This window comes from Agelaius phoeniceus, chromosome 5, assembly GCF_051311805.1.
Source record: "Agelaius phoeniceus isolate bAgePho1 chromosome 5, bAgePho1.hap1, whole genome shotgun sequence".
Lineage (NCBI taxonomy): Eukaryota > Metazoa > Chordata > Aves > Passeriformes > Icteridae > Agelaius > Agelaius phoeniceus.
Genome location: NC_135269.1, coordinates 57,699,992 through 57,721,365, shown reverse-complemented (window position 1 = coordinate 57,721,365; position 21,374 = coordinate 57,699,992). Strand labels below are relative to the sequence as shown.

General features: G+C 36.2%; 1 protein-coding gene across 1 annotated transcript in view; it reads left to right on the top strand.

Moving 5' to 3' along the window:
* TBC1D22A (TBC1 domain family member 22A) overlaps positions 1–21,374 on the top strand; it is a 140,791-nt gene that overhangs the window by 11,546 nt on the left and 107,871 nt on the right. The window contains exons 5-8 of the mRNA XM_054631460.2: positions 8,679–8,749; positions 12,829–12,957; positions 14,104–14,166; positions 19,805–19,919. Coding sequence (XP_054487435.1) covers positions 8,679–8,749; positions 12,829–12,957; positions 14,104–14,166; positions 19,805–19,919 — 378 coding nt within the window. The remainder of the gene's footprint in view (positions 1–8,678; positions 8,750–12,828; positions 12,958–14,103; positions 14,167–19,804; positions 19,920–21,374) is intronic.

Sequence of the window (21,374 nt, the reverse complement as noted above, 5' to 3'; positions counted from 1 at the left end):
TAGCTTAGAGACTAAGCTGTTTCTTTTTGTGTGGATGTCCACAGGGAACATTTCAGGTTAAAACCATTGATCTGCTCAAAAAGTGTGCTCTTAGCAGAGTCCTTAAAACTCCCATGTTATACTCATGGCTCCATTAATGAAGAGTGGAGTTCTGTACTATGTCTCTTTCCAAGTGGATTTGGATGTAGAGAATTACAGTGGGACTCCTAAGTTCAGGTGTTGTGAAGGGGTTACTGTTATAAAAAAAAACCAAACCACTAAATTATCATTCAAATTTCTGTGTACATAGAAAAATTGCTCTGGTAGTTACAATAACTGATCATCAAAAAAGAAAAGAGTTAGCATTCTACTCCAGATTACAAGATTGATTAATTAAAAGGGTTTTTTTGGTGTCCATTAAAGTTTTAGCAGAATTTTTAGGAGATCATTGCACTGGTTTTTGATCAGATGTTCAAAAACAGTCTGTGAGTCTTAGGCATGTGGTGAACAATACAGTGAAGAGGGGTATTTTAGTCTGGATGAACTGGGAGAAAGACAAGTACTACATGATGAAATGTTCTTTTAGTTCTTGTGTTTGTATGGCTGTTTTGTTTGTTTTTGGTGTTCCATCTCTCTTCCTTACATGAGAGCATCATGAAAGCTGAACTTATACTTTGTGAAACCTGTATTATCCAGTAAAATACATGGGTGAGAAGTTCAGTGTTCTCTCTTGAAGTCACAGACTGAGGGAGCAGCTTTGCCTCTTCCCATGATGTTTTGCAGACTTTGTGGCATGGGAGGGACTTACCAGGAATGTTACCAACAAGACTACTGAGAACTCTGAACATGCTCTGTGTCCTTAAGCTTTTGAGCATCAAGATTAGCAATGTACCTGTTGTTATGAGTGGCACGTACAGCTTGTAAATCAGTTTACGAAGGCTCAAGGAAGTATAATTAATCCTTTAGGTTTTCTTGCCAGCATCTCTTTCACTATTAATGATGTTGGAACCTAAGTCATTGTTACTTCATTAGCAGCATGCCCAGAACTGGAAGAAGTACATAAAACTTGTGTGGGATGGTAAACACAGTGGAGCACGTTTCACTGTGTATGTCTGTGCTGTGCTGCCTCCCTGTTGCAGATTATTGGTTGGTTTTGCCCTCACGTGTGTTTTAGCCACAATGGACAATTACTCTGGATGTGATGTATGTTTGCAGTTAACTGAGAAAAACTTACATGGATTAGAGATTAAGGGCTAGCCTTACAGAGGAATTTGATATAATAGAACCTATAGTAAAGCTAAACTAAATAATACTTACAGTGCAACCACTGAAGTAAAGACTCATAATTAAATCATTTAGAGCTGCTTTTTTTTAACATTCAGAATAGGGTATAAAAGGTTTTCCCTTAGCTGCACATGAAAAGTTAGAAACTTTTTCAATGGCATTAATGTAAAAATAAAAACAGTTGATATTGCACAGAAATTGGATGTTTTGGGAGAACTATGAAAAACAACATCTGCTGCTGCAACAGTTGTTCTCCATTACTTATTGTTTCCATCACTGCCTTCACATGTTGCAGGTCTTGGCAATTTCAATAATCTTTTTGCCTTACTTTTCCTAATCACTTGTTTTCTTCTACCTTGTAACACCAACCTCATCTGCTTCTGCTTCTGATTTTTTTATGTGAAGTAGCAGACAAGATGTACTTTCCCACTCTTTTCTAGCAAAGGCTCTGAAAACGATCTTACCCTGTATTTACAAAGGTGGATTGGACTTTATTTCCTGTTTCTGCAGCATTCAGAATAACTCTTTGTTCCATTGAGAAGATTAGGAGCAGTGTTTGATTAAAAAAAAAAAAATTAATGAAGTGCCTAACAGAGCTATTATTCATTTTGAAAACCAGTTGCTGTGGTTGCCATAGTAATAACAAGCCCTGTATTAAAGTTATTTTCTATAGGTACTGCCTGTATTATAACGTGCTGTTGGGGGAGCTGCAGTTCTGTGCATCTCTGCTTTTGAAAGAATTTTCCAGCTTTTTATAGTTAAAATATCTAAGGAATTTATGTTGTAGGAACATAAAACATGTAAATCTAGTTTATCATATCTATCATGGAGTTGCTTATGCAGGCCATGACTTCATGTAGCCATGTATAGTAATCTCAATGAAATAACAGCTGTATCAAAAATGAATAATACATACAGAGAAATTTTGAACTCCTTTAATATTTCTTATATATTTGTAATGGGTAGAATGATTAGCTTGTAGTTCCAAGAAAAATACTTGTCGACTTGGTTGTTTGGCCTCATGTTTTAGGTGTAGTGGGTAATAACTCCAGTAATTGCTTGTACAGTTAAAAGCTGGCAAACTAATGGCATGTTTTCTTTGTAAAATTCCCCATGAAATATTTATGGAATATGAGAAGTCTTGAAATCTAAATGCAGTAAAAGGATAGTCCTAAGATTTCTGTTAGAACAATTGCTTTAAACTTTTTCTTCCTCAGAGAGAGGAAACGTATCTGTAAATGTATTGTAGTAAGCCAGGTCAAACAATTTTTTTCCTAAATTAAATTAATCATATTAATTTGAAGGATTTTCATACCACATTATACCTTCATAATAAAATATCCTAAAGCACTGTTTCTGTGAAAAGTAACTGCTGTCTCCTAAGCAGAAGTGATAGTTGGCTAGTAGGAACAAATTGAGATACTTTTTGTCTAAAATCTATGGGGATTTATAAATTCTTTCATACCCATTGGTCACAGAATTGTGTCAAGTAATGAGGCAGCTGAAAAACAGACTAACAATTGGGGCTTAAACTGTTTCTTCAGAAAGAATCCTTTTAGTTTGAGAAAGAGTTCACAGGCAGGGTTTTACAGGTACTGTTTTTGGATCTGGCTTATTTCAGCTGGTTCTTTGCTCACTCTTTTAATAAATGATTGTGTCTATAATTAGAATGTTTACAAGTGCTCATTTTCAAAATAATTGATCTGGAAGTTTAGGAAAATATTAATTGTATTGAAACAAGAATATTTTTGCAGTACTCTCTTGATTGAAAATGTGTGTCTGATTTGGAGGTGCTATTAAAACTCTTGTAGAATGTCTGTGCTTGGGAACATGCTTGGTGACTCAAAACTAGGATGTCTAATTCCTTGGGAAATCTGCAAGGGGAAGGAGTTGCTCTAATGACAATTCATTGATGTTATGCTTTGACTAGGGAGAAAGTATTTTAATTAATTGGCTGAAATGTTACAAAGTTCATAAAATAGTTTGGGTTTGAAGGGACCCTTAAGACATCTAGTTCAATACCCATGCAATTAGCAGGGACATATTCAACTAGACCAGGTTGGTCTGAGACCCTCACCCAGACATAGGACATTCACAACTCCTCTGGGCAACCTGTTCCAGTGTTTCACTATCTTCACTGTAAAAAATTTCTTCCTTACATCTAGTCTGAAGCCACTGTCTTTCAGATTAAAACCCCTTGTCATATCAAAACAGACGCTGACAAAAAGTCTGTCCCCATTTTTCTTATAAGCTCCCTTTAAGTATGGAAGGGCTGCAACAATGCTGCCCAGAGCCTTTTCTTTTCCAGGCTGAACAGCTCTCTCAGCCTGTCTTTATAGGAGAGGTGGTCCAGCTGATGCCTGATGCCACAAGCTAAACAGTTTCCTTTAATGAAAGATCTTCATGGTGCAAATACAGCAAGATGCACACATAATACAGTGTGACAATTTTATTAGTTTAACAAATTAGCATACTTAACAGAAATCATCCAATTAGAAGAACAGTTAATTAAGTAATCCCCCTTTTGATTCTGCCCCCCACTGAAGCCGCCCCTAGCTTCTAACCTCACATTTATTACGGATATAATACATAGTGAAAAAATATTGGTTCACACTATAGAGGGAAGACTAAATAAGATTCCAGGAAGGTTAGCTTATTGTTCTAAAATTTAGGTAAGGGGGTAGGAAGAGTACTATAGTTAGTTAAGGAGCTATACAACTATACAATAGTAGTCTACAGAGCTACAAATATATGGAAAATGTAAAAAACCCAAAAATCTGTTTAGCATTACAGCCCCCTGATCATCTACATGGCCCTCTGGGCTCAATCTAAAATGTCCATGTCTTCCTCTTACTGAGGACTCTAGGGCTGGATGCAGTACTCCATGCCCACCTGGGGCTCTCACCAAAGTGTGGTAGAGGGGGCAGAATTACCTCCCTTGACCTGCTGGCCATGCTGCTTTTGAGGCAGCCCAGAACACGTTTAACTATCTTACCTGTCCAGCCTCTTGTCCACCAGTACCCACCAGTCCTTCTCCCATGTGTATAGATCTAATCCCTCCATCCCCTGGCCTGTATTTATACTGGTTGGTTGCCCCAGCCCTGGTGCAGGACCTTTCACTTGTTCCTGTTAAACCTGATGCCATTCCCATGATCCCACTTCAACTTGTCCAAGTTCCTCTGAATGGCATCCCTGCTCTCAGCTGTGTCAACCACACCACTCAGCTCAATGTCACTCCAAATTTGCTGAGGGTACACTTGATCCTGTGGTATATGTCACCAACACGCAATGACACTGGGCTCAGTATGCACTCCTGAGGGGCATCACTCATCCCTGATCTCCATCTTGACCATTTTTCCCTGGATGTGCTCATTCAAGCAATTCTTCATTCACCAAAGTGTCCACCTATCAAATCCACTTCTGTCTCCAATATAGAGAAGGATTTTGTGGGGGAAATGTCAAAGGCTTTACCGAAGTCTAAATAGATGACGCCTGTAAATCCTTTCCTTGTTCCACTGATTAGTCACTCCATTGTAGAAGGCCAAAATGCTGCTCAGGCAGGACTTGTTCTGGTCAGCTATGATGACTGTCTCAAATCACATCACTGTCCTGCACGTGCCTTCACAGAGCTTCTAGGAAGGTCTTCTGTTCCATGATCTTCCCAGGCACAAAAGTGAGGCTGACCAATCTGTAGTCTCCAGGGTCCTCTTTTTAAAAAAAAATTAAGTCTCTAGTGTCTCAAGATAACCTGAGAACTGAAATGTGAGTATTTCAATTACATGTGGTTATTTGATTTTTAGGAACTCACCTGTTGAGTCATTTGTAAGAATAAAGCCCGTCTTAAAGACTGTAATAGAGACACTTGCTGTAAAATTTAGTTATGTATGTCTAATAAAATGCACATGTAGTTAATGTATTTTAACAGCAGTGTTAAAATTTGGCTTCACTGTCAGGCTTTTATGTATGTCTAAAATGATACTCTTGTGTATATGCTTCATTTTTTTTTTCTCTTCCTATTCTGCAATGAAGCATTTTTATTTTATGTTATAGTACGGTTAGACTAAGTCTTCCAGGAGCTACTTTGGTCCTGCTGTTGTAGTTGCTGTTGGAAAGGGCAGGGTCCTTTGTTTTCTTTCCTCTTGTTTTGGTGATGACCATCAGAGAAAGCATCATTTGATGCTTTAGTAGTAGTGCCATGCAAGGGTCAGACTGTGTGCTTTTGGGGTTTGCCACTACACCTCATAAGAATTCTTGCATAGCCCCTTTGAGTTTTGCTGTGTGCTCTTTGTCACTGGCCAAATAGTAGTTGAGCTCACTGTAGTGAAAAGTTAGGGCCAGAATTCTATATGTTTTTTTGGATTAGTCTGGGATCCTGGAATTTCGGAAGGCTATGACATAGGATAGCAGTCAGTGTGAAGAAATAGAACTCTCACATACCCAGGGTAATGGTTTGTAATGGAATTGACTTAACTCTCAGTTGTGCAATCATCTGTCTAACAGTCCTCTGTCCTGAAAGCAATTACTGTACCACTTATGAAAGCAAAACCAGAAACAAAAGCCTTGAGAAAGTTCAGAAGGATGGCATGACAACAGAGCAGAGGAGGTTATTAAATACAATAGAAGGTTATTAAATACAATCCAAAAGGTAAAGTTCTGTGTCAAATAAGGAGAGCAGAGAAGAATATGAATCCTGTCAGGCCAAATGAATGGAAGCATTTCTAAAAGAGTTTGAGAAACAACTTAGAAACATGTAAAAACTAGCTTTGAATGGGTATTCTCAGATATATTGAGAGAAGGAGCATCGCTGAAGATTTGGTAGGCCCAGCAGGCAATCTAGGTGTAAAAAGAGCTCCCAGAGAGGATAAGGCAGTGGCAAAGCAACGTAAATAATTATTTGTGTTCAGTATGGAAGAATGTAGGGATGTATTCACTCCCAAAATCCTGCATGATGGATAAATAGAGAATCTGTTTCAAATAAGTGGTGTAAAAACCCCCATCATTTGTCCCTGGTTTTCACTTCCATGCTGAGATTTCCTTCCAGAAAGAGCAGTCCTTTTGAACCCACTCCCATAGTGTGTGTTACTGTTTGGAATTGCATGATAGCCCAAGCTATCCTGAATTAAAGGAAGTGTATGTTCATTGCAGAATAGGATTGGGAGGGGAGGGAGGGAAAATAAGCTGTGTTCCAATTTGCTTTTGTATTTCCTATCTTTGGCCTTAAATGAGTTACTTAAAAGTAAGTGGAATTTTTGTACTTGGTGATTTGGGATGATCTGTCACTCAATCATATGCTTCACATTTCTGATTGTGACAGTAGATCTGCATGTTTTCCTTTTTTATACTTTTTCTTACTTTACATGTGCTGTTTTCAGAGGTTGGTACCCATGTTTGGGCATGGATTCCTATTGAGGTGAGTTAAGGGTGGAGCAAAAATATGGAAAGGTGAAAGATTAGAGTAGGTTTGGTGGGTACAGAGTTGAGAATTGACAACTGTGTTACTAGAAAATAATAAAAGTGGTTGCTTAGTTACAATTTATTTTCTATATTCTTCATATACTAACTACACAGTTTGTAAATGGTATGATTGTACATAAAGGCAGCCAAAACTTGAAACTTGAGCAAAATGATTGTGTAAGGAAGTAAGAAACTAATGCACAAGATAAGTTTTCATTCAGCCTGGACACAAATAGATTAGACCCAGTAAAGTATATTTGTTCATAAATACTGCACAAGGACAAGTAGAGCAGGAATATGCACAGTTGGAGATTTTGATTTTGAAGACTTGAGGCTTTCATTGGTATTAAAACAATTGGAGCTAACTGTCATGCTTATGTCAGGGGAAGGGAAATATAATTTGTAGATTGTTTAGTTAAGGCAGATATTATCTCTTTTTTATTGTTTTTGTTCATAAACTGTACAAAATACTGTTTTTCTACTCTTGTTCATGTTATATGTTTATTTTGCCTTTACATCTTCTGACCACTTCCTGCCTTTCTAGCTTTTAGAATATAACCAGTGATACTGTTACTTATGCTGTAGTGCTTGGTAGGGTGGGGATTTACTTGGAATCAGATCATGGTGGAATTGCAGAAGTGGTCAGGGCTGCAAGCCAACACTAAAGCTGCTTGGAGGCTGAGCAAAATCCCTGGGGTGTGGAGAACTACTGTAGGTGATGTGAGAAATTGCTCTATGTAACAAACCACAGTGTGGGAAGCTGACACAAGTTGTAGATGGCACCCTATGGTATGCCTGGATTTCACAAGTAGTCAAGAGGGAATTGTGTGAGAGGTACCCAAACAGTGCCATTGTATGGAGAGAGGCACTGAGAGATCACTTAGGAAAGTGCAGTGTTACAAGAGCAATGGTGCCTGATAATCATTTCAGAAATTCCATATTTAGGTATAGCAGTAGCAAAACTGGGACCATGAAGGGAAGAAATAATTGGAGTGGTTTGTTAAATGGGGCAGAGAAAAGGAAGTAGAAGTGTGCTGGAAAAAGATCAAAAAATGGGGAACAGGGTTAAGGGACGTGACCAGCTGCTGTCTGGGGTTCGTGTTGGGCAGCTTGTGCACGATGATCACAGCTGGAGTATGACAAATTAAACTTCTTTCAGTTGCTTATTGCATCTTTTTCTCATTGAATCCTTCTGTTTGCAGTGACAGCATACTCATAACAAAGTGTATTTGTTGGGCCAGCCAGTGACTTTTTGAATTTATCTCCTAATCTGTCTGTTCTCTCTGACAAGTTCTACTTTCTTTTTTTTTTGCAACTTTGGTTCACACTGGACTCTGGTAGTGTCATATTTTTCTAATGTTACTGATCCTTTGGTCATTTTTTAATTCTTCCAATGCCTCTCAACTCCTTGAGAGGAAGGATAAGGGGGAAATTTATTGTGAACTGTGAAATTTCTTGGGGTTATGTGTATAAGCATGCTTTCATGTTTCCTCCATCCATGCATATTTAGTGTGCAGAAGTACTGTGAACTTCTTAATGTTTTTTGAAAGCATATGCTGCTGCTCCTTATTTTGTGCAGACTTTAATAATATAACAACTGTTTTACCTGCTTTGATACACTGTATTCCTTTCTCATGTATCTCAAAAATATTTGGAAGAATAATACATTTATGTAGTGGGTTGCCAACTGTGACAATATAAGGCATGTACCAAACAGTAATGCTGAAAAATACTCCAGAGAGTTACCTTATCACACTCAGTACCTATTACCATAGGGGTCCCTATGGATAGCAATTATCCAGTATTTTATTAATTCATTAGGATTGCCCTATATTTCTGTAATCACTGGATTTTCTAAGAAGACCATTGTTGTGAATGCCTTTATGCTAATTTGAATGTATCTGTGTATGTAAATTGGTAGTAATTTCCTTGCTTCTTATGAAACCATTGTGTTTTAATAGATGAATTGAGAAAATTGAGTTGGTCTGGCATTCCCAAACGGGTTCGTCCAATTGCATGGAAGCTTCTTTCAGTAAGTTGTATTTTTTTTTATTTTATTCTTCCTCTGCATTTAGTACTAATAGCTTTTTCAAGCATTGCAAATGATTTTGTATGAATTGTAATCCATCAGTGATGGTTGGAAACGTGTCTTGTGCTGAATTGTAATGGAAGTTATGTTCTTTTACTCAATTTCAGGATTAATCTATCAAAATGAAAGGAGGGGGATGAGAAGTAGTAGTAAATCGTGCCCGCTGTATATCTTTATTTTTCAGCCTGGCTTTCTGTGAAAGAAGGGCTCATGATAACAGTGGCTTCTTTCAACCAGTTTTGATGGAATGGTGGAGAGTTCAAAGACAAGTACATTCTTAACAGCTTTCTTGAAAACAGACACATAGTAGGGAAAGCAAAGCCTATCAGCGTCCTACGAAAGGCTTCATTCTGACTTCACGTTAAAGTAACTGCAAGAAAGGATTAACACTGTAGTGAGGAAAAGCAGTGATAGCATCTATAGGTTTTTTTGGCTGATTCTTCTATAGTGCTTTAAGATGAACAACTCTGAACCACTGTGTCAATTGAGTTGTGGCATTGGCTCTCCTGATGTCAGACCTGTGAGGCAGTTCAGAGGCAACCTCAATAAAAAGCTAATCACTTTTTTGTGGTGCCAGTTTTTGGCTGGCTGAGCACTCTTCTCTTTCCCTATGGCCAGAGGATATTGCCTTGGCTGTAGCTTAGGAGTAGGCTGGGTGAAGTACCATGGAAGTGTTTCAGTTGGGCATGTGGGAAAAGCTTGTGGAAATAAGTGATTCACTGGGTTTGGTGTTACAGAATAGGATTTTTTTATCTTGGTGTTTGCACTATGTTTAAAAAGGTTCTTCTGCAAAAATGCAGTTCTTCATAAAGGTATTTTTCATGTCTATCTTTTCAGCTATAATGCTTGTGATGACAACGAGTTAAGCATTTTAGCTGTTGTTTGTCTGCCTGTGGTTGGGAGAAAGTTTATGAGGATGTTTGTATAAAAAAGAAGCAGAATTCTCGTGATGTCTACTCTCCAGAGGCTGTGAAAGACACTTTCTCAACAAATCTTTGTGCATTTAAGAACTGTTTAAAATTCTGAATTATACACACACACCAGTTTAGCACTATCGAATTTCTCAGAGAGTAGACTTAAATAGCTTTGCTTTTTATAGAATAATTCTGTAGGGAATGCAAAGTATTTACTTCAGATTGACACTGATTTTCAGTGACTGAAAGAGTCTTTCTTGTTGATGAGTTCTACTAAATTTGCAGCTTAGTTCCTTCTAATGCTAAATGCAGATGCAGTTTAATGGTGGATATTCAAATATCCTGCTGTAATTGAAATTAAACATGGAGCTTACAATTTATTTTAGTTCTGTTTCCAAAGCTATATGTGACTTTGGTTGTAAAAAAGGCATTTTTTTCTCTTGAAGTTAGAATGTCTGCTTTAAAATACTAAAAGTAAGAAAAATTATGACTAACTCAAAGTTGACTTTGAAACATAGTAAGCTAAATCATAAGCATTTTAAGTTCTGAATCAGAAGACTGACAGTGGGGTTTAGAGATTTGGAATAATGCAAATTATAAAAATATAAAATGAGCTGACTCCTCTTGCTTTCTTGTAAGAGCATAGGCTTTCCTGGAGCTTTAAGTTAAATCCAGAAGTTGATTTTAATTTAGTATTCCTGGTCTAGAAAAATGCCCAAGTGTAGAGTTCTCTTGTTCTGTTGCTTTAACAATTCCAGAATGTATTTCTGTTCAATTTGCAACTTCATCTTGCCATATCTCTGCGAAAACCTGCTTTCAGATTACATTTTTGTACTTTATCAATTAAGTTGATTTTCTTTTGAGTAAGAGATTTATGAAACTGGCTTTTTTTGTTTGTTTGTTTTTTCTACCTCCAAATGGCAATATTTTGAAAATTCTTAGCTTTTCTTAAGTAAGTCCTGCTGCGATTTCTTATCTATGTGGTCCTCATTTAGTATGTTTTGGAAACTCAAAGTCTTTTAGTAGTCATTACTTTCCTATACTGTAAGGCAGCATTTTCTTTCATCTTCTTTCCCAAGTGGGAAAGAAAAGTGCTTTCAGATTTTTTGGTCATAAGCTCCACCATGCTTTTCTGCTGCTAACCTAATAGTGACCTACTGTTAATGTCCCAGGTAAGGGGGACTAGTAATGGTAATCCCAGGCAGTGTTTAAAGCCAGGCTGGATGGAGCTCTGAGCAACCTGGTCTAGTGGAAGGGGGGTTGGAGCTAGATGATCTTTAAGGTCCTTTCCAACAGCATTTTATGATTCCATACAGTCACCAGGAGCTCCTGGGGAAATAAGTGTTTGTAAAAATCAAGTGATATTTTGATTAAAGATTTGTTGCAGTACTAAAAAAACAACCAGACAACTGAAGAAACCAATGTATATTATGGTTTTAGTATATGTTTGTTTCAAAATTATTCAAAAGTCTTATTTAAAAGGCCCAAACTTAATTTTTTCTCAGGGAACAGAGTATACTTGGTGGTATCTGAGGCAGATGGTGATTGTCTTGTTTGTAAAACCAGCATAGAAATTGGAATTCTAAAAATATGATTTAACAAAGTGATCAGTTATTTGTTACATAGTCAGCATGTTAATAATGTTAATAAGTGTTTGATGAAGACAGTTTTTCAGTATAATACTCTGTTGATGTTATGCATGTCTACTGGTAACAACATATATAAAAAAAGACATTATTTATTTTTAAAATACAGCAAAAGTGTTAAGCACAATGTACCTAAACAGCAAGAAGAACTGCAGAGGCTCTCTTCTCTTTTGAATAACAAAACCGAAGATATGTTTGCAAAAGCCTTTAGAGGAAATTAATGAATAAATGGATTAAACTTTCCACCAATTTATTCACTGCTGATACGTTGCAAGCCTTCCCAACTTTTAAAACCTAATTTGTAAAGTGAACAGGAAACACGACATGTTGAATTGAAAGATTAGTTCAGTCTTTGAAACCGAAGAATGGTGAAAAGACTTGCTGAGAAAGTATTGGTGTGCTTCAAGCAATCACATTTGATTTAAAAAATGAATTATTTTCTAAAGCAACCAAATAAGATATCCTACAGGGAAGAAACCACTACTGTTGAGAATAAATGGGAACACTACTGTTGAGAATAAATAAATTTTATTCAATAAAATTATTGAATAAATTCAATATTTAATACAAAACACTAGGATAAGATATTAAATGTCAGACCAAGTCTTTAGGAAAACTGAAGCTGGTGAGGTTTAAAGTACTTGGAATCAAACACAAGTCTGTATATCTTAAAGGAATTAATTTTGAAAAAGAAAGTACCTCTTAAGGTATCTGAAATGTAATATGGCTTGTATATTCTCCTGTCATTATAAACTAAGTAATGAAAGTGTACAGGAATGACATTTTTAATGATTTGAATATAGTATCATAGAATTGTTTAGGTTGGAAAGGACCTTTAAGGCTGTGTAGTCCAACCATAAACTCAGCACTGGCAAGTCCATCAGTAAACCATATCCCTAGGGGCCACATCTGTGTGTCTTTACTACCTCCAGGGATGGTGACTCAGCCGTTTCCTTGGGCAGCCTGTTCAAGTGCTTGATGATCCTTTCCATGAAAAAGTTTTTCCTAATATTGAATCTAGCCCTCCCTTGCCAATGTATGTAATTCCTACTTAAAGGTAATTTTTTATTAAATTTAAAAAATTTAATAAAATTGCTCCAATACTGGCCACATAGAAATTAAGCAACTTGCATGTTTTTAAAGTTACCTAAACTAATTTATCTAAGCTTTTCTCCTCAGAAATCAATACCATCTTAGTATTTTTGATGAGAAAACGCATTTTGTAGAAAAAAAAAGAAAAGGCAAAAAAAACCCCAGCTGTTTTTATAAGATGTTTCTATCTGAACTTTTATTTGAGTTGGAGGGATTAGAAAAAATAGTTTAGTAAAGGATTATTTAGATTTGTGTGGAAGTACATGGCACTGCGTCAGTTTGTTAGATCTCTTGTCACATGTAATCAAATGCCAGCAGTGCTTTTTGTAAGGCAAAGAATAATAGCTTTATCATTTCACTGTTTTCTCAGGGCTATCTTCCTGCAAACGTGGACCGAAGAGAAAGCACTTTACAAAGAAAACGCAAAGAGTATTTTGCATTTGTTGAACAATACTATGATTCCAGAAATGATGAAAACCACCAAGACACCTACAGACAGGTAGAACACCTGATTGAATTGACTTTTATCTACAGAACATTTGCTAAAGGACTTAAAGATTATTTTTGAACTTTGCTGCTGTTTTTCTCTGTTTCTTTAATCGTATCAGATAGACAGCCCTCTAATAATTTTCCTAAATTTTAGAAGAAAAATATGAAGTAGTTTTCATCTGAAATTCGAAATAGTGGATTTCTTTTAACGTTAGCATTAGTGTTGCCATGGTTTTCTGTTTAAAAATAGTTGCATTTTAAAATCTTCCATCTTCCGCTCAAACCCTCTTTCAAATAAGTGAAGATGAACAGGGAAAGTACAACAGTGACTGTTTCTTACTGCTCCAAACTTCTGTATAAGAAGTTGAGACTGTATATGATGTGCAACATAAATAAACTTAGGGGTGTCAAACTTTCATACTCACCCAGATAAGCAGATAACTTTTCTTCAAGTTTTGTATTGAAATGAGTAGTTTGTAACACTGAGCAATGATACTTCAGCCTTCGTTGGGACAAAAGAAGATAAGATCTTTCTTTCAGCTTCAAGACTAATCTTTAGTAGCAAGAAGTATATAGCATCACTAACATAAGGCTTGTGAATAGAAGACAAAATCATCACTTGAGCACTCTGTTGCATAAAAGTCCTTTGTGAAGTGTGGAAAAAAAACTTAAGAATATTGGTATTTTTGTGCTCTCTTCTTGATTATCAAATACATTAAAATGGGTGCTAAACTCTTCTTTCACCTTTGGACATTTGGACTTGATGATCTTACAGGTCTTTTCCATTCTAAATGATTCTATGATAGTGGGAGTTGAATATGACTTCACAGAAGTAGTAGTATGTATTTACTCATAATTACCCTATGGTAATGAGTATTGCCAATATGATTATAATTTACAAATAATTAAAATGTGATGTAAGGATCCTAGAATGTGAATACAAATATATGTGGTTTTAAATTTTGCTTCATTGAAAGATTGACTTAAAGATTTGGCTGTACCTTTTGAAATACAGTAAAAATCCATGTTATCCCAAAACTAATGATACAATGGAATTACAACTAATAGTGTAAACCAATAGAATTATTTTAAGTATCATGTTGCTTAGAAAGTGTGCTGTTGGTTCCTTTTACAGTATTCTTCTTTGTCTAATTAGATCCACATAGATATACCACGCATGAGTCCTGAAGTTTTAAGACTTCAGCCCAAAGTAACAGAGGTAAGAATGATATATTTTCTTTTTGATAGAGGAAACATTTTATTAATGAATCTGATATCACGGTTTGATTAATAATTGGTTTCATTACACTTGCTATTTTGACTTCAGAACAAGCTTAAGTAAAAAAAAAGAGGACATATAAGTAGAGATTAAGAATAGCAGTGTAAGTATGAGTTATAAAAGCAAAGACACCTCATTAATTTCCTGTACTGAATCTGTCAGTTTTTATTGTGGTCTTGTGCCCTTGAGAGTTTTTTCCCCACTTTTTTTCCTTTTTATATGTTTTGTTAATACTGTGTTTTGTAAGTAATCCAGAGCATAATCCTGTGGTTCCATGTATTTGTCAAAATCATTTAAGGTCTGGAAGTTCTTAGAGTGTTCCACTTGGGAAGTTCTCCTTTTTGAACTTGTAGCAGGACTGGTTTGAATGCCTTATCTGATTTTGCATCCTTGTAAGTTTTGTATGTTGCGTGCACAATTTAAATTGTTTTACTACTGTTATAACTATATAATTAATGTAAATATATAATAATGTGATTACATGTGATTAATGGTAAATGTATTAATCAAATCAGCCTATGTCGCTGGGGAATTGAATCTCATGGGGACATTTCATTTTGAAGTATATAGGTCATAAATAGCATTGATGGTGTGGATTAACCTTTTTCAGTTATTTAATTTAATTCTTCAACTTACACTCCTTCCTAATGGTTCTAGTTAGACCTTCAAGTGTATTGCCATGAAGCTTCTGTTCATACAATTACAGATCCAAATAGAACATAATCTGGTTGTTGATTATGAGAACTTCAATGCAGAACTAGCTTTCATTTGGTTTTCCATTGTTCCAGTTATCTGTTTAATGGCTGCGCTCTTCCACACTTTGGGGAATTGGTTTGAAGAAATAGCCTAGTACAGTTTCAAAAGTAAAACCTATAAATATAGGGCTTTCCACCTGCTTTCTGCACAGTGGTGTTTTACCTGGGCTGTTCTAGGGATAGATCGAGGAGTAGTATAAATACAATCAAGGGACAAGAACAAAGCAATACTGCCAAGAAATAAACTATTAAAGAAATTAATTAGATCAGTGGGCTACTGAGAGAATGGGCTTGCATCTGTCTTTTACTCCATGATCTTTATCAAACTCTACTTGCTTAATGCCATTGTAAAAAAGGGTCATACCACCCAATTTCTCCAATGCTTCTTTCTCTTGCTTTCTGAGTTTCTGGAGACCTACCATAGCACCATCAAATCCCTCAGGCCCACAGGGATGCTTCCCTCCTCCCAAGGGCTCTTGCAGATAGGGTGTGTTGTTCCCAGAGCTGATTCTTCTAGAGAGAGAGAAGATGGTGCTGGTCTCTGGTGAGCAACAGTCACTCCCACCTTTTTAAAGTGAGACCGCAAGGGTTATAAAGAGGAGAGGGGAATCAGAGTAAAGGTCAAAGATAGGTTTTAAAGGATTACACTATGTGCAAAACCATTGTTGTGGGTATTATGGTGAGTTTTGTACATACTTCTGATGCTGCAAAGGGTTAGAGTAATGGTTCCTCTACTGGGAGCAATCTCCCATAGAATGAGATGAAGAGACCGTAGTTGACGCAACTGGACGAAAGCACTGGTTAAAGCTTCAGAGAGACAGCACATGTATAAACCTCACAGTCTCCTGACTTAAATTTTCAAATGCTGCTATTCCAAGATTTTTGCTGTTCTTGGTGCTATCAGTCTCTGTTGCCAAAGAACTTTAATTAGAGTTAAAAAGGCTGCTTTAATTTTTTATCTGATCTCAGAGTTTGGTTTCTGTAATAAAATGTTGCAGTTTAGAAAAAGATATTTTGAATCTGATGTGCTGAAATAACTAGTTATTATGTGTTCCCTTTAAAATCAGTTTAAAGTGTTTCTTTTTTATGGGAGTTGAATGGATTCTGAGTGAGGAGAAGGCAGTGTTGGAGCAAGGATTTAAAGGACTAAAAATGTCCTAATAGTGTCCCTGAAAAGGAGAACAGAAGAGTGGGAGGTGGTCTTTCATATAGTGCGGTCAAGTTAAAGACTACTTATTATTTAGTTGTAATAAATTTGATTGGCTAATGGACTGGTCTAATTTATTATCTTTTCTTACTTGAACTGTATTTTGTTGAAATGGAAAGCACATGGCTGTATACTTCCCATCTATGCTTGCATATTATGCATCATAATTTCAAGAAAACTGCACAATTTAAAATAATTTAAATTTTGTCCTTCCTCTCTTTTTTTTTCCCTTTCCCTCCTCTACTTAGAAAACAAAAAGCAAATTTTCAAAAGCTTTTGAATTAAGGCTTTGGAGGTTTTGAAGTTCCTCTGAGGTGGGAAAACCCACAAGTAATTCAAACCTTCATTTAAGCTGATGGATTCTTTTCTTTATGTATATGAATATAATTCTTGCTGTAATTATGAATGAGAATCAAATTCAAAAGAGAATAATAGATTGGTAATGACATCTCATGAGATGTAGTGGCTCATAGTAGAAAAATAATTCTAGTTTTTGTTGCTGGTTTGGAAATCAAGAAGGGATCCTTTTGGGAAAGTGACCTTTTTAATGAGTCCTATTTGAATACAGTCATGAGTGTTGTATAGAAACTTAAATCAGCCTGCTGCTCAGGTTTTCAGTGCTCATTTTTATTGATTCAGAACGGTAAATGAAACTTTATGAAAATGGATAGGAAACTGAAAATGCTATTCAGTGTGTATATCAGAATTTCTGATTGGAAGTATTTGGGGATATTAAAGCTGATATGCCATCACTAAGTGGTGCTTCCTGCTCAAAAATATAACACCCCCCCGACCCCCTACCACCCAAAGCAAAGGCAAACACCACCCCCTCACACCTGGATTTTAAAAACATTTTAAAATCCATTGGCTTCTCAATTTGCAGTGCAAACGGTGTCTTATCAGGTTCTGAGGAAATGAAAGGTTGGTGGTACAAATTTGTGAATTGTTTGACTTCAGACATGCCTTCATGAAAAAACACTATGTTTATAGTTTCTGCAGTGAGTATTTTGATTGATTGTTCTTACTGAATTTGGTTGGTTGTTGACTGTGCATATTTTGTAGCCCCATCACACCATGAGTTTTTTATTTAGCCTAGTGCATAACCCTATTCTGCATTCTCCAATTGCTACTTTAATAAGTTTCTCCTGTCAGCTCATTCTGATATTTGTTCTTTGAGAAAGTTGTTCATATTTGCAGTATGTTAAACAAGTCCTTTTTCAGAAATGAAACACAGAATGATAACTTTCATAATATTGAGAAACTACTGTTGCTGAAAGTAAAAGTGGCAATGGACAGAAGCAGGCAGAGTAGCTGTGAGCTAACTAACCTTGCTAGATTGGCAGTTCTCCAGCAATACTAAAAATATTACATAAACAGCTGTAATTTCATCAGGATATGATTACATAAAATGTAAAACCATGTTGTAAATGGCTGAGTGTAAAATCTTTATACAATTATTGATAGACAGTGAAGCCCCACTGGCTTTTGCTTAAAGGGCAGAGTTTGTGTTGGTTTTTGTGTTGTTTTTTTTTTTTTTTGGTTTAATATGCAGCTCTTGTTAAAATGCATGAGGTGACAGAACTAGTACCAAGAATTTGTAGCTAAAGGAATAAGCATCTTGGCTAATGGAAACAAGAGGCTTCTGTGGAGGATTTGCTAATGTATACTTCCCTTTTTGCCTAATCTCTGAAATCACACTGCACAAAAACTGAATCTCGGTTGGGGTTGTAATGTATCAGATGTGAGCTATCTTAAGATTTGTTTTTCAGTGCCCACCAAAACTTTTGGTACTTACTGTTGTTGACTGTCTCCCCTGTTCTGTGAATTTTCAGCCAGGGAAACATGAAACCTGGAGGACAGTTGACTGTCAAAAGAAAGCCTATAGGAGAAGGATAGATGTTGATATTTGAGACTGGTTTTCAAAGCAAAAGATGCAAATATTTTTCAGCTTCAGGTAACTTATGTGGAAGCCTGTGATGGGAATTTCAAGCACCAGGATGTGAGTCCTTTATGCTAAGACTTTTCCTTACGTAAAAATGACTGCAAGAGGACTTTTAAACTAAATAATAAGTCTTTATTTAAAATTGAATTAAAACAGTCAGCTTATTAATCTAACAAAAACTTAAAGTGAGATTGAATATGAATAATCCTGACTTCACAAATAAACTTCCTCCATTCTGTGCATCCTTTCAGGGCAGGTTCTTCACTGGCTTTCTTGAAGCCTGAGCATTTGTTGACTTCTGGAGTTGCAGCAAACCACAGAATCCTTTGGGTCCTTCCAAAATGTCTCCTCCTTTTATTATTGAGGCCAGATCTGAAGAGCAATATAGTTTGTGCTCTCATGGATGAGCAAACATTCTTTTGTTTCAGAAGATTATATATCCCTGATTGCATGGCTGTAGTTAGGACAAAGCATGTGGCAGCTTTCACTCTGCTGCTTATTTGCAGTCTTTCAAAGGCATGTAATATCTTCAGAAGCAAATAATTGAGACAAGATACAGCCTCTTACAGACCTAAATGGAATCAGAAAAAAGTTCTCTGATTTCTGTGCTCTCTTCTCTTCTCACACTGAGACATAGTTTGGCCTCATGAGCTTTTGCAGTACTAAACTTCAGTTACAGATACCTAAGCTTCAGTTTATGGAGTTGAGAGGGTGAAGTTCTGTGATATGGCAGGCAGTTGCCTTATTTCTACATTTCCTGATTGTTTCAGGTTTTTCAATAACTAGTATGCAGATGCCTGGAGTGTATAACTCCACACTGGAGTATTAGGCAAGCTTAACTTTCGTGGAATCTCTTTTTATGGGCATGTTATTAAAAAAATCTAAACTATATCAAGTCTTTCTTTCTGTTACTTAGGGATAAATAGAATATTTAGTAGAATACTTCTTTCAAAGAGATGAAAAATTATGGAAAGATAATTTCATATGTCCTTCCCTTGAGAAAAGAGGAATTTGGTATTACTGGAAAAGCTCCAGTGAATAAGAGCTACTTTATATTAACTACTGTAACTGAATTATATACTAGGCTGGTTTTAACATGTGCTAATACCCTGAAATTGCTTCCTTTTGAAGAACTGAGAAGCTTACATAGCACTGGGAGTTGGTTATGAATACCAGTGTTCATTTATGCTTTTGTATGCATGGTTTTTAAACTACTTAACTCCATGATATGAATTTTATCTGCAAGGATATTTTCAGCATCCTCATGAGGGGAGGCAGATGGGCAGGTACCAATCCCTTCACTCTCAGGACCAGTGACAAGACTCAAAGAAATGGCACAAAGCTGAGTTGGGGAGGTTTAGGTTGGATATCAGGAATGGGCTTTTCACTCCAAGAGTGGTTGAACACTGGAACTCCCTAGGCTCCCTAGGGAAATGGTCGCAGCACCAGCCTGACAAAGTTCAAAAAGTGTTTGGACAGCGCTCTCAGGCACATGGAATGATTCCTGGGGTGTCCTGTACAGGGCCAGGAGTTGGACTTGGTGGTCCTGAAGGGTCCCTTTCAACTCAGGATATTCTGTAATTTTATGATGTTATGATAATTTACAAGTATCTTGTTGAAAATGTGCTAATGACTTGTTAAATTAAATTGATGGTTTCTTTAACTCTTTTTCAGATTTTTGAAAGAATTTTGTTTATCTGGGCAATACGTCATCCAGCCAGTGGATATGTTCAGGGCATAAATGATCTTGTTACTCCTTTTTTTGTAGTCTTCGTTTGTGAATACATAGGTAAGATTTGTCTTAGTACTGAATTATTAATTTTTATTGGTTTTGAAACATCATTTTTGTTTTAATCTAACAGTTTGGATGAGCTAATCAAAACATAATTTGATACGTGAATTTTATCATAAATGTTTGTAATTATAAATCTATATTGCTTTAAATACATACTGAGAAGCAACCAGATTTTGAGTAGTCAGTGAAGTTCAGGAACCATCTTGATTTCTGCTTAAGAAGTCTTCACTGTTTTTTTTCTCTTCTAATTCATGCTTTTTTTGAAAACTTTATATTGTACATATGAACCGTACAACAGCAACAAAACAAAAAATGCCTGCCCTGCAGGAAAAAAACCCCACTAAAACAAAAAAAGTAACACATGAAACATGGATATTTTAAAATCAGTTGTGGGGAAATTGAAATCAAGGGAACCTATTAAACTGCATCTGTGATGGAAGTAATGACATCCTGGAATTAAGGTCTGAAAAGTAAGACAACAGTAATCAAATTTCTCTGGTTAAGAACTCTGCTCTTCTGAGACTTACAACATTGGTAATAATGGTGGCGTCAACAACTCCATTTGTGTTGAGTTTTTTGCTTTATATGGGAATATACTTTTGAAAAAATAAACAACTTAGACGTGGGTTAAATCTTAAATTTACAGATTTGTATTTAAGTTGTTATAAGCATTATGAGAATGACTATTAACAATAAGTCATTAGTAACTTGGGTATAACTATGGATATAAAAGGTAAGGTTTAACAGTAAAAATGATAATGTTAATCTGGTTTGAATTGAAATTGTTTTCCTTGTGTTCCTCACATACAGTGAGAATTTAAGTGTTGTGTATGTAAACTTGAGCAATGTATTGTCTGGCTACTTCAGTGGGGCTACCTACAGTGGATTCTTCCTACCTTGTCTGTGCCAGCTATCCATAGGTGTATTAATCCAGATTGATTAGTTTTAATGAAGGACAGATTATCCTTGAGTTGATGATAGAATATCCATTTACTCATTTGCATGGCAACACCTCTGTTGCTTTGTTCATTTCTTGTTTCATAGGAGGATGTTTCATTGCTAAGCAACTAATGAGAACTACTGCTGCTTTCTCCCTAATCATCTCCTAAGCAGGGTAGAGGCCTACTCCTGAGAGTATTTGCAATTTCTGCCTTTTACTCTCTCATTTGACAGATCATGAGAATGTTCTTAATGATCCTAGAACAGTTGGGTCTCTAGTAGACTTTAGGGTTGCTAATTGATATAAGAAGTTCAAATGAGATGTGATTAGAGAATTGATATTCCATGTTAAATAGGCCATTTAATTAATACGGTAAATAAGTTTGTCTTTACCACCAACTTACATTTGGAGACTCATGATTGTTAATGTATTTGCCACTTTGTCAGGACTGTCATATTGGAGAGCATAGCTGTTCCTGAGAGTGTTTGGTGGAGAAAGACAAAATGTTA